The 12,132-nt window shown below is 42.8% G+C and overlaps 1 protein-coding gene across 1 annotated transcript in view; it reads right to left on the bottom strand.

The window, feature by feature from the left end:
* The window catches only part of CDKAL1 (CDKAL1 threonylcarbamoyladenosine tRNA methylthiotransferase), a 673,650-nt gene that overhangs the window by 428,470 nt on the left and 233,048 nt on the right, over positions 1-12,132 (bottom strand). The window contains exon 7 of the mRNA XM_090039422.1: positions 10,397-10,445. Coding sequence (XP_089895548.1) covers positions 10,397-10,445 — 49 coding nt within the window. The remainder of the gene's footprint in view (positions 1-10,396; positions 10,446-12,132) is intronic.

The following is a 12,132-nucleotide window of genomic DNA, read 5'->3' as shown; positions in this document are numbered from 1 at the left end:
AAAAAGTTTAGTGGTCAAATTAACTGTGGGACTTCCCATGTTGAACAGTCCAGATAGACAGTAAAGAAAGCCATATTAAATGCTGAGACCTCTTCAGAGAAGGAAGCAGAGGAAGAGGTCAGTTCTATGTCACAGAAGCTGGAGTAAGGGGAGTCGGGTCTGGCAAAGGGCACGGTGAATGAATACAGAAAAAATAGAAGATGTTTAAAGCAGCACCATGGGAAGATAATACCTTGGGTATCAAAAGTTTCAGAAGCAAAGACACTTCAATGTATTGCTACACATTCAAACAGTGTGACAGGAAATAAGGGGGAAATATTCTGGCAAGTATGTTCAAAATTTCTAATCAGGAGGATGAGGAGGGACTTCCTCTTAAAAGCCAATTTAAAATGTGAATTTTTTAGCTTTAAACAACGTAACATGATCCTTAGTCCCTTCTTCCTTTTTGTCTCTGTATTACAATGTTTCTACCTGGGATACCTGGATCAATTCTTCTTGAGGCCGTATCTACTGCGCATTATTGACAAAAGGTGCTATTCCTGGTGAAAAGGATTTTCGCTTCTCTCCCTCTGCCATCTCCTCTGTACAGGTTCGCTTCCCTGGGCTGTGTCTCCTCTCTGGTTGAACTCCTGTGTTGACTCTCTTCATCTAGTCTTTATGTCACCCCCATTTTCCCAGTCTTACCTCTTTTGTCCTCAAAGCAAAATGTTTTCCTTCTACTGTCCACAGCTCTCACAGTATCTTGTCAGATGTCTCTTTTCCTTCCTCTTCCCTTTTTGTGCCCAATTCCCCTCAGCTTGCTGTCTCTCCCCCCTCACCTGGCATCATTTTTCTTTTCCCACTCTGGGCTGGCAGAGCTCCTCCCTTCTTTTTCTCATCTTCTCAGATACCCTCCATCCTCCCCTGAACCTGAACTTCAGTCACAAATTGCCATTGTTCTAGGCACTGCCTGGAGAGTCTACATCTCATTCAGTATGACTCCTAGCATTTGTATTCTTTATTTTGGCTCCTATTCCATCAGCATTTTTTTAAGTGTCATACTGCTTGTCCTCCCAGATATAAAAAGGTGAGAGAACATCTTACCCTTGAAACATTATCAGTACTCTGAAGTGATATCAGACAGCACATGCAAACATTATTTAATGTGCTAACAACAGCATTAAATAAACAGATTGTTTATTTAGACAATCTTGCCAGTTAGAATACTATATTTTAACATATACAGTGTATATACTACTTACATACTCACCTTTAGGTGAGCTGCCAAAACACTATCAATGATTCATAATTAGTTAACATACGAGGTCAATTAAGCAGTTGGTAAACACTGGCTGATGATTAAACTGGGAACGGATGGGCTACTTCACCAGACAGGTCAACGTGACTGAAATCTAGAGAGGTTATGTGAAGTATGAAAGGTTCCAGCCTCAAGTAATTTCCTTTGCTTGTTTTCAACAATCAAGTCCAATGACCCATTATAACACTGTGCTTTGTAAAAAACGTCAGACAGACACAACAGACTAAACCTGATTCAACTCACACTGCTAGTTTCTCTGTGCCCCAAGAGGGAAATAAATCATACATGAATGTTCCAATAATACCCCCTACAGAGAGTCTTCAGTACTGTATAAGAGGAAATTTACTGTCTAGGGGGGAAATGCCCCAAATATCTTGCATGTAAAATGGCTCAAATTAGTTATGATCAGATATTCAAAATTAAAATTAGCAGTTGGGGCCTCTTCATGACACTACAGAAGTAGTAGTTTATTCTTTTGCTTACCACTGTATGACCTTGGGGGGCGGGGTTAACTACACTCTCTAAATGGGTTATATTCTTAAAAGACAGCTACCAAAACTAAGTAGCCCAAATGCATGCCTGACAGCTCTACTTGATGAATACTGGATCATGGAAGCACCTGTCTTAGTTGACCATTAGTATAATGATTATATTCTCTTCTAAATCATTCATAGAACAATTCCTAAACACAATTAGTATATGCCCTCATTACAAGTCACCTTGGTATACAGATCTGTGATCATTTAAGTATATGGATAAGCAGTTTGTATGTCAGTGGTATGAAAAGCAGCAAGAACCTTAACTGCTGTATATAAGAGCACTAAGATCTTAGGTTACAGTTTTGGTGAGGATGAAGAAAAATTATTTTCTTCACTACGGAATCTATCAAGTCATCATTGCCGGAATCTCAGTTACATTTTCTTGGATGTCACTTTAAGAAATGTTACCTACTTTGAGAAGAGATACAATTCCAAATGGCTAACCTCTCTCATGAAGAGGTTTTTGCTTCAGATCTAGAATCTCCTTTCATAAATGCAGCACATGTTCTAAGTGTGGATGCCTGGATGCTGAAAGTTAACATTGTGCAGAATATATGCCTCAAGTTAAATATCTTCCTGCACAATATCTGCAAAGGATAACCTAAAACAAAGTTACATATGCTGCCTGTCACAGATGTCTTCAGGGAAGCATTGCTCAGGATTCTCCAAGCCTTGTCTGGTCTTTCCAAATACTATATTTCCCTTATCCTAACATATGCAGGATTCATGCATATTGTGCTATACTAGCTTAAGAGTCAAAGAAAAAAAATGTAGACATCCCTAACACAGCAGAACCCGAGTTGGCCTGAACTTTATCTTTGAATGGCAAGTCTGCTTTGGAGACAAGTTCTAGTACAACTTCTTTGAAAACTGTATGGAAAATACTTTCCTTCTGAATATCTGAAAAGAATAAGGAGGACAAGAATGCTGACATTTATGCTAGAAAAGCTACCCCATACAGCCTTTATGTTGTGAGTATAAGTTTATTTAGTTCAGATATACCAAAGTTTTACGAGAAAATATTTTTTCTTTGGGTATGGACAAGTGTCCAAGGTGCTAAGGCCCTTCATAGTGCTACATAAACATAGCACAATAGAGCGTGTGTAAGCTCTCCAGCCAGGGGGTGGTAAGAGATTGCCCCTTGGTTTCCCCCACCTCCCAGGAAGAGAGCAGGCTGTCAGGTTAGGGACAGAAGTTACACAAAAAACAGTTTAAGTGATCAGAAACTGGTTTAAACTTGTAGCAGAACAGAAATTGAGTGCACATAAACCAGTTTCAAAATGGCCAAAACTAGTTTAAGATAAACCTGGTTCAATGTAGTATCAGACTTAACCGATTTAGGTCAAACTGGTTCATGGAACTTCTGACCCAGACCCCTTCCTGCTTCAAGTCAAATCACAGCCCCCAGCATGCTTTCCAGGCCTGGGCTGGGCTATGCCGTCTGCTGGAGCAGAGCAAGGTTGGCCCTACCCCTTTGCTCCCTAGCTGGAACAATGATAGCTGACTGACAAGGGGATGGGTGTGCTGGGGACAGAGCCCTATCTGCCTGGAGGGGGTGGAACAGCCCTTGCCAAATTTTTGCCCACTGGAGCAGAAGGGGGAAGGCTGTGGGACAGCAGGCTCAGGCAGAGAGGAATTAAACCTGCCCCTGCCTCCACACTCTCACCAGCAGGGGCCCCAGACAGGGTCTGCTCAGATTTCCCCTCCTGTTTGTGGCTCAGCACAGCCCGGGATACCCAGAACTCCACTCCCAGCCAGGGGGTGATCCCACTGTGCTTTCCTAGCCACCAGGGCTAGGGTTTCACTTGGGGAAGCCCAGGAGCAAAGGCCAGACTGCGGGGGGGAAAGGGGAGTGAAACAGCCCTAATCCCAGGTGGGGACACACGCAGGAATTGCAGCTGCTCCATCCTCGATGTGAGCCATACTGAGCAGAGGGACTCAGGCTGAGGGCAGGGGTGGGGGCAACAAGAAGGGGCTCGAGTGTGTCAATGCTAGCCCGGGGCAAAGGCGAGCCGAGCTGCTGCCCCGCTGGAGAGAAGCATCCAGGTCAACCCTGCCCCCTGCAGCAGTGCATATGGCGCAAGCACACCCCCTGAGCCCTGAACACTATTACCTGCATCTCCTGTGCTGCCAGGTGCCAAGCTGGGCATGCCTTGCTCACTCTTCCCCTGCCCAATAGCAGAGGTGTGACATGGCCTCATGTACCAGGCACCAGGCATGGGGTGCTACCCTTATGGCTTCTTCGTTGCCATCGGGAAGCCCGCCCTGGCCATACTGGTAGGTGCTGCCCACACCAGCTGGGCAGACAGTGGCAGTGGGGAAGTGCCCTGCAAGTGGTACACGGGGCCATGCTGCACCACCGTGCCAGGTAGGGGAAGCGTGAGCAAGGCACACCCAGCTCAGCACCTGGCAGAAGCAAGTAATAGAACTGAGCTGAAGGGGCAAGCCCACGCCATATGCGCTGGTGCAGGGGCCAGGGCTGGCCAGGGTACTGCTCTCCACCAAGAGAAGGGGCCACTGGGCAGGAGCTGCTCCCCCAGCTGTGTGACCAGCTCAGCTCTGCTCCAGGCTAGTGCCAACATGCCCCTTCCTTCCCTTCCCCTACCCCCGGTCCCTCTGTCCAGCGGGGCTCATGTCCAGAATGAAGCTGCTGAAATCTTTCTCTGTGTCCCCACCTGGGCTTGGAGCCATTTCATTCCCCTCCCTTTCCCCGATCTTGGCTTTGCTCCTGAGCTGCCCCAAACAAGCAAAACCCCAATCCCAGCAGCTGGGAAGATGCAGCAGGATTGCCCCCTGGCTGGGCCTGGCCATGCCTCCCTTCAGCTCAGCTTCCCTCTAGTCTGAAGGGAAGGGAGAGTTCACTCTAGTACCCCTGGTTTCCAACCTGAGCCATTGCAGGCATGTGGCTGCATTTTTAAAATCAGAAGCTACTGTCTATTCAGTTGCAAATTAGTTCAGTCTACACAGGTTAGACTAACCTGCAAAGATTAAATCAATTCAGGCTCTGTTTTTTTGAATGTCTGTACTTAGCTTCAATGACCAGCTGGCAGCTGCTGAAAATCAACAGCTGCCGAAAATCAACAGCTGCCAAAGACAGTCCTTCACCCCTGCAGGGATACCAAGCATGAAGAAAACAGCTCACTTTGCCTGCACCACACTCTATAGCCAGTCCCAGCTCTTGCCAGGGGTGTACCAGCAGTAGCAAGATTCTGTTAGCACTGTCCCACTTCGAAAATCTTGCCTCTTCCCTACCAAGAAGTCCTCTTTGATAGAGGTAAAGTGGTAGTATTTTGTAGCACTTTTGCCATCTTTGTAGAGCTACAAACAGTTTGTTTATTTATTTATTTATTTATTTTAGGGCTAAAGGAGGGTATAATCACACTACCAGTATAACACCAGTCCATAGCCTTAGAGCAAAATCATTTATCATTTTGAAGACAGAAGCAGCTTACATGGCTATAACCATCCCTTTGTCTCAAGTAACTCCACCAAACCACTACCATTTATAGCCATCTGTCTCTCTGATTGGAACAAACCTAGCAACATGTTCTGCAATTTGTGAATGAACATAAGAAAGAGGTTACCCAATTCTCACCAAAATAAAGTCAATGCTTCACTCACTCAATCTAAAATGATTTTAATTTACATACTTAAATCATTCCTCCATGAGGTTTTACCAAAAGGAATACAGCATCTGTTAGAATTTCTCTTTAAAAAGTGCAAGTAAATTAAGCATAGAAAATGTAATCATAGTAACTGAGGCTTTTGCCACTAATCTACAAACTAAGGGAATTCACACAAAAAGCAGATACTTGATTTGGAATGTCTGCTTGTGTTGCATATTTGCTTCACCCTTACTCTTCTTCAAGGATGCGGCATGAAAAGATGTAACATCTCTTAGTTGCATTTTGCTAGATTCTACTTGTATGTACGTTGCACTGTTTGTATGTATGTTGTATGTTGCCTGGGTTTTTTTATATTATTTTGTTTACAAAATAAACATTTAAACAAAAATAAATATTTAAAATATTATTTTTTTGAAGTTATTAATCAATCATGCTTTACTTTGTACTTTCTCATTTAGTTTGGACAACAAAAGTTTCTTAAGCAGTTTCACTTAGGCCCCTGGCAGATGTTACATTTAAAATGCAATTAGTCTGTTAACCACATCATAAATAGTAACCCAGCTAAACTTTCATGGAATTAATGCTGCCACACAAAGGGAAACCAGCTACAAAAAATAGGACCACACCAGGGTCTCCAACCAGCCCTAGTGAAGTCACCACCAGCTGATGATCAGATACCTCTAGGACCATACCAGGGTTCAAACCAGCCTCAGTCAGGTCCACAATCAGCCTGGAGCCAGGACTGCCAGCAAACAATCAGTCAGCTGGACTGCACTGAAGCTCAGACTGGCCCCAGGGCAGTCCCTGCCAGCTGACAATCAGTTGACTGCCATCTGGTTTGAGACTGCAACAGGGCTTGATCCAGCTCTGGTACCATCCGTGGAGCTGGCCAACAATCAACTGATTGTCGGCCAGCTCTGGGGACAATGCCAGAGCCAGTTCAAGCCCCAGTGCAGTCCCAGGGCCAACAATTAATTGATTGTTGGACTCCCAACTTGTCAGTGCAGCAGGAGCCCAGGATCATGACCTTGGGCTCACCTGCACTGGCAAGTAAAACACGTTTAGGATCTGAACTCCAATCCCAAAACTGCATGTTCTATGCCATGTAGGCATGGCAGGAGAGGTGGCTGTTGGAACTGGGGATCAGATGCCATCACACCTTTAAATGAACATCTGTGAGCAGCCTCAGTTTATGTCCCTAACCAAGCTTCACATTCTCATACACCAGCAGAATAATTCTATGATCAAGTTGTAAATAGGAAAAGAAATATTACTCTTCTGAAAAGTTTCCAACTGAAAGGCTGCTTTTCTGCTTACATGGGATTTGTCTACATTGACAAATCCATCCTTAGACTGGCTCTTAGTGCTAACCCACCAACCATGGTAACTCCTGACTTGGTTTTACACTGGCTGGCCCTCCAAGCTTCCTGGAGAATCAGATCTTGAGGCAGAGATTCTCTCTGCAGCTAACTCTTGCACTGTGTTCTTAACCCAAGGTAGATGACGGAAGCACAATAAGTAGAAGAGTGGCTCTCTGGCACCCCACTTCCTCTCTACTGCCCACAACAGAAGGAAAGACAGGTAGACTCAGTTTGAGTTTCCTGTCGTACTACAGTACAGCCCTTTAAGGAATCAGTCTCTTCATTATTTGTCTTTCCTTCTGTGCTTCAGATGTGCAGAGCAGCAAGGTAATTGGAGACAAGGAGGGGACGCTATTTATAGCTTTAGATAGTTGAGAATGCCCCTTGGAGTCATCCCAAATACAGGTACAGAGCTAGCCATGAAAATACTTCTTTTGTTAGGCAGCTTTTGCAAAAACAAACTATCATAATCTACATTTGAGGCCCATGTTGATTTAAAAATCACCTTAAAATGTACATTTCAATTCAATTACCATAGGTTTTGCGAAGATCAAAATTTTTTATTCTTTGATTTCTCAAAAAAAAGAAGAAAACTGTGAGCCCCACTACCTTCTGAGTAAATCACACAGAAGGTGGTTTTATCTTTGAGTTCAAGAGCCTAGTTAATCCTTTTATCTGCTTCATAACTAAGCAGCAGCAAGGGAACTTGGTTAGATACCTGAACAGAATCCCAAGGTCATGTTCAGTCTCTCAGTTCTCGCTTTTTAGATTTAGTTTTATAGCACCAAATATTATACGATGCTTCAAAGCAGCTATTTTAATGAGAAACAACATCCCAAAATGGCAATATCAACAAGTCTACTTTTTAATGAATTCTAATAAAAATATTTTTTGCCTTTGCCAATTTTCTGAACTTTCTTTTAATCTGTCTTTTGTTCAATGGTGATAATATAGAAACAGCATAGATATACCTACATGACATAATACAGTGCCACATGGAAACACCTGAGTTAGTTCTGAAAAAGTCTGCACAGGTACTAGAAGCAATATAGCTGTGTTAATATAGTGCTCCATTTAGGTACTCAGCAAGGCTAATTTGCCCAGGTAGAGGGCCATACTGTGCACAGTACCTGAACCAGCTGGCTCAGAGTTAACTTGTAGTATCTCAGAACAGCACTCGTTGTGTAGCTATGCACATGTTCCTGAAAGCAGCAGTGTCATTTCTCAGAAATAAACACCATAAAGCCCTTATTTGCACAGCAAAGACAAGCTGACCCAAGTGATCATCTTGCCCTAGGTCCCTTTAAAATAACCTCACAATAAGCAGATATGGAGGAGTGGAAGTTCTGTGCACTTAGAAAAATAATGTCGTCTTGCCTCCTTCTTCAAACAGTCTTATTTACACAAGCACATGCAACAGCTTGCTAAGATGCAAGTCAAATTCTGGATGACAGCAGCTAAATTTCCTAAAAGGTTACCATGAGCAGCATGATTCTCCTGGGGCACTGGTTTGACTCATATAATACCACCAATTACCAGAAGATCTTCATAGATAAGTATGTTGCCTCTCTTTTTCAGTCAATTACAGAAAAAAAAGCAGAAACAAACTTCCCTAAAAGACTTATTCTGTACATCTGCCTCACCAATGCAGACCCCATTCTGCCCCTCTCACTGCCACCAAATAGTATGTTAAGTTATTCCATGAAGATGTTGCACTACTTTGAGTAGTACTTTACTGTCCAAGCAAGTTCAGGGGATTTTTGATCTTTAAAGGTACAGCTGAAGATAAATAAGGGAGAAAGTGTTCGAAGAAACCTTGATTGTCTTATGCTATGAGAATCATCGACTTCTAGGGTCCACACGTGTCAATTAAATGAATGGCAAACTGTGTGGTTTCAGTTGGCAGTAGGTCAATGGCTAGTTTTAATTTTTAAAAACAAGTTAAAAGTAATACAATTATACAATACACATCACTTAAATAATGATTTGTAGATACTTTAAACCTCTAAACTGTCAATAGAGGCAACTTCTTTACTTAGCATGCTTTATACAGCTTCGTGCCTTGCTCAAAACTTACCAAACCCAAGAACAAAAGTTAGAAAGGCAACATCTCAGGGACTAGACACTTGTTTACATTAAAAGCAGAGCCACTTTAGCTGAGCCTTGTAATTTAAAGGCGTCTCGGAACAGTAATTTTTACAGCCTGATCAGCAATGGAGACAAAGTCATGTAACCCAGAAAGAACCAGACACACTGATTTATTAAATAATGAATGTTCACTTGTCAGACTGAAGAAACAATGCACTCTTTACAACACTTCCCTGAAAACTACTGCATGCGTGTGTGCACACGTAAAGTGAGAAAAAGGAGCACGGTTACCAAAGAGTCATTAAACCAGCAGATAATTTATCTGCTGGACTGAGGAAAGCTAAGGGAAATGAGCCAAAAATTTAAAAAAGGGGAAAGCCTAAGAGTTCTAAGCTTAGAAGCAGCTGAGGTTATGGCACTGAGCAAAGATGAGCCAGAGATTATAAACAAAACAAAAACAAAGCATTTAATTATATTTAGATAAATAAAAAAGATCTTCAAAATGTCGCCCCAGAATTTTCCACATTAAGCTGAGGACTGATAGACTTTGTCAAGTTTCATTTATTTTAATAAATGTGCATTCTTGTGTAAAGCACTGAATGAACAAAACCATTTCCATTCAGCAATATGATCAAAGTAAGCAGGGGAGCAGAAAGCAGGTGTGTGCAGAAAGAGGGCTGTATTCGATTTGGATTCAGATCTGGCCCGATTCAGGGTACAGTGATTTGATTCGTTAATTTGGATCACTGTCCCGATTCAATCTGGCAGAATCTGAAGATTCGATGCTGATTCGGAGAATCAGTGATTTGGCCACAGACACAGCTTTAAATGTTTTTTCTACATATCTCAAGGTACCAGGCATGGCTCATGAATGTTGAGATGGTGGGGCGGATGAAGCGTCCCACAGGAACATGAAGGGGTCCACCATCGAGCACACGGGGGACCCCCGCCCCATGCCCAACCAGCTCAGCTATCAGCCATGGGGGGCCCCAGGTACCCCCCCTAGACCCAGGAGGCACCAGTCACTGAGTAGGGGGCAGGGGTCCCCCACACGCCCCACAGCAGAGCTGCAAGTGGACCAAAAGTGCTTCTGGTCTACTTCTGGGTCTGCTGCCAAGCGCACAGGGTTCCCACCCCCCCGTGGTCCCATGGGACACTCCATCTGCCCCACTGTCTCAGTGTTCATGAGCCACCTGGTACCTTGAGGCATGTAGAAAAAACATTTAAAGCTGGGTCTACGTCCAAATCGCTGAATCTCTCCGAATCAATTCAGAGGGTTCCAATTCAATTCATAGAGATTAAAAGGTCTCTTGATTTGATTTGGATTCAGAGATTTGGCCGCCAAATCAAGCCAAATCTCCACTGAATCAAATCAGTGACTGAAGTTTCACACAGCCCTAGTAGAAAGCACAGCATATAGTGCTGTTACTAGGTAATACTTCCAGCTTTCCATGTAACAGAAGTCATTTCCATTATAATGCTCACCTTTAATAGTTTCCTCCACAACTTGTGCTACATGATCTATTTGTTGAACCTAGAAAAAATACCAGAAAACAAATCAATAAACAGGGTGTAAACATCTAAACATATTAAAAGATTGTCTCGCGTTTCATTCAGGTGTAGGTAATACTTTTGGTTTATTTATTTGCAATGTTTCTATGCATTGAGTTAAGGACACACACAGTTTTTAGATTTCCCAGTACATACAAAGAATCAGCATTGATATAACCTTAAAACTGAAAATCTATCCAAGGGTATTCAACCTCATACTACTTTAGCAGCTGAGATTTTAAACTCTGGTAAACAAAAACACCTGCACAATAAGTTATCTGTGCAGTGCACTGGTTTTCCAAGTGCTCTGATGACATTAGGGCTTGTTCAGTTCTGTTTGAAACCAGATCCAGTGCCCCACACGGAAGTCAAGGGGAGTTTTTCTTCCTATTCCGGTGGGAGCTGGATCAGGTCAACATTTGCCCCTTTATTTATTTTTTAAGAAGCTTGGAACTTCTGTTCTAAAGCAATCTTTTTCAGACCCTAAACATTCCTCATCTAGAATCCTGCACCTGAATCCAACTCTGAAATGTACATATTTATAAGTTCAGCTATACGTTATCCTCAACAAAAAAAGTATTTTTTATTTTACAATGGGAAATTATGAGAAACACATATACAATATGTTGTTTCTTAGAAATATGCAGACATGTACTGAGGAAGTAAATACTGATTTCCAAATTTAAATATGACAAAACATTTTTACCTTGTCTAGGGAAAAAATCTATACCATGTCTTTCTTTCCATACTTACACAAAAGAGGAAAAATTGTTAATATTAGATAAAAGTATAACCAGAGTCACTCTGATACACACCTTCAGATTCTTAAGCTTTTAATTACTCTTTTATCACTATATTCCCTCTTCCCACTTGAGCATACAGTGACATTCTCTCTACATGTTCTGCTCGGTGGTCGAGACCTTTACCTCTCCCCTGAAACAAACTGGATCAGGAGATCATCTACAGCTAAAGGGATACACTCCCTCACAGCCCTCTTCCCTTCCCACTGATGCTCTCTTTAGGCTCCTAGCTGGGCCCTGCCCTAAATCAGAGGAGCCTCCAAGTCGACCAGTTTTACTCAGCATAGCAATCTGATCACTTCTACCCAGTCATTAAAAGGGCCAGACAGACCTGTCATATACATTTAAAAATTCAATGAGAGCTCTGGAACATTCAGATTAAACGTGACAATAACTAGCTTTTTTTTTTTTTTTTTTTTTAAATAGTTTCATAGTTGGTAGGGTCGGAAGGGACCTGAGCAGATCATCAAGTCCAACCCCCTGCCATGGCAGGAAAGAGTACTGGGGTCAAATGACCCCAGCAAGGTGTTTGTCTAGCCTTGTCTTAAAGACCCCCAGGGTAGGAGCCAGCACCACTTGAAAGTTGGTTCCAGATCCTAGGTGCCTTGACCGTGAAGTAGCGCCTCCCGATGTCTAGTCTGAAGCTACCTTCTGCCAGCTTGTGACTCTTATTTCTAGTCACTCCTGGTAGTGCTTGGGGGAAACAGGGAATCCCTCATTCCCCATTGTATAGGTAGCTCTTGTTCTTGACCCACTCCTAAACTTTGTCAACTACCCATGTCTGGACAAAGGAGTACATACCTTTGCCAAGTACCCATGTCTAAATAAATTTACAGAGCAGCCCATTCTGTCCACTAACTGAGACTGTGG

Source organism: Crocodylus siamensis, chromosome 3, assembly GCF_052110815.1.
Source record: "Crocodylus siamensis isolate JL-2025a chromosome 3, ASM5211081v1, whole genome shotgun sequence".
Classification (NCBI taxonomy): domain Eukaryota; kingdom Metazoa; phylum Chordata; order Crocodylia; family Crocodylidae; genus Crocodylus; species Crocodylus siamensis.
Note: the sequence above shows the minus strand (reverse complement) of the source record. Positions and strands in the feature narration are given on the sequence as shown.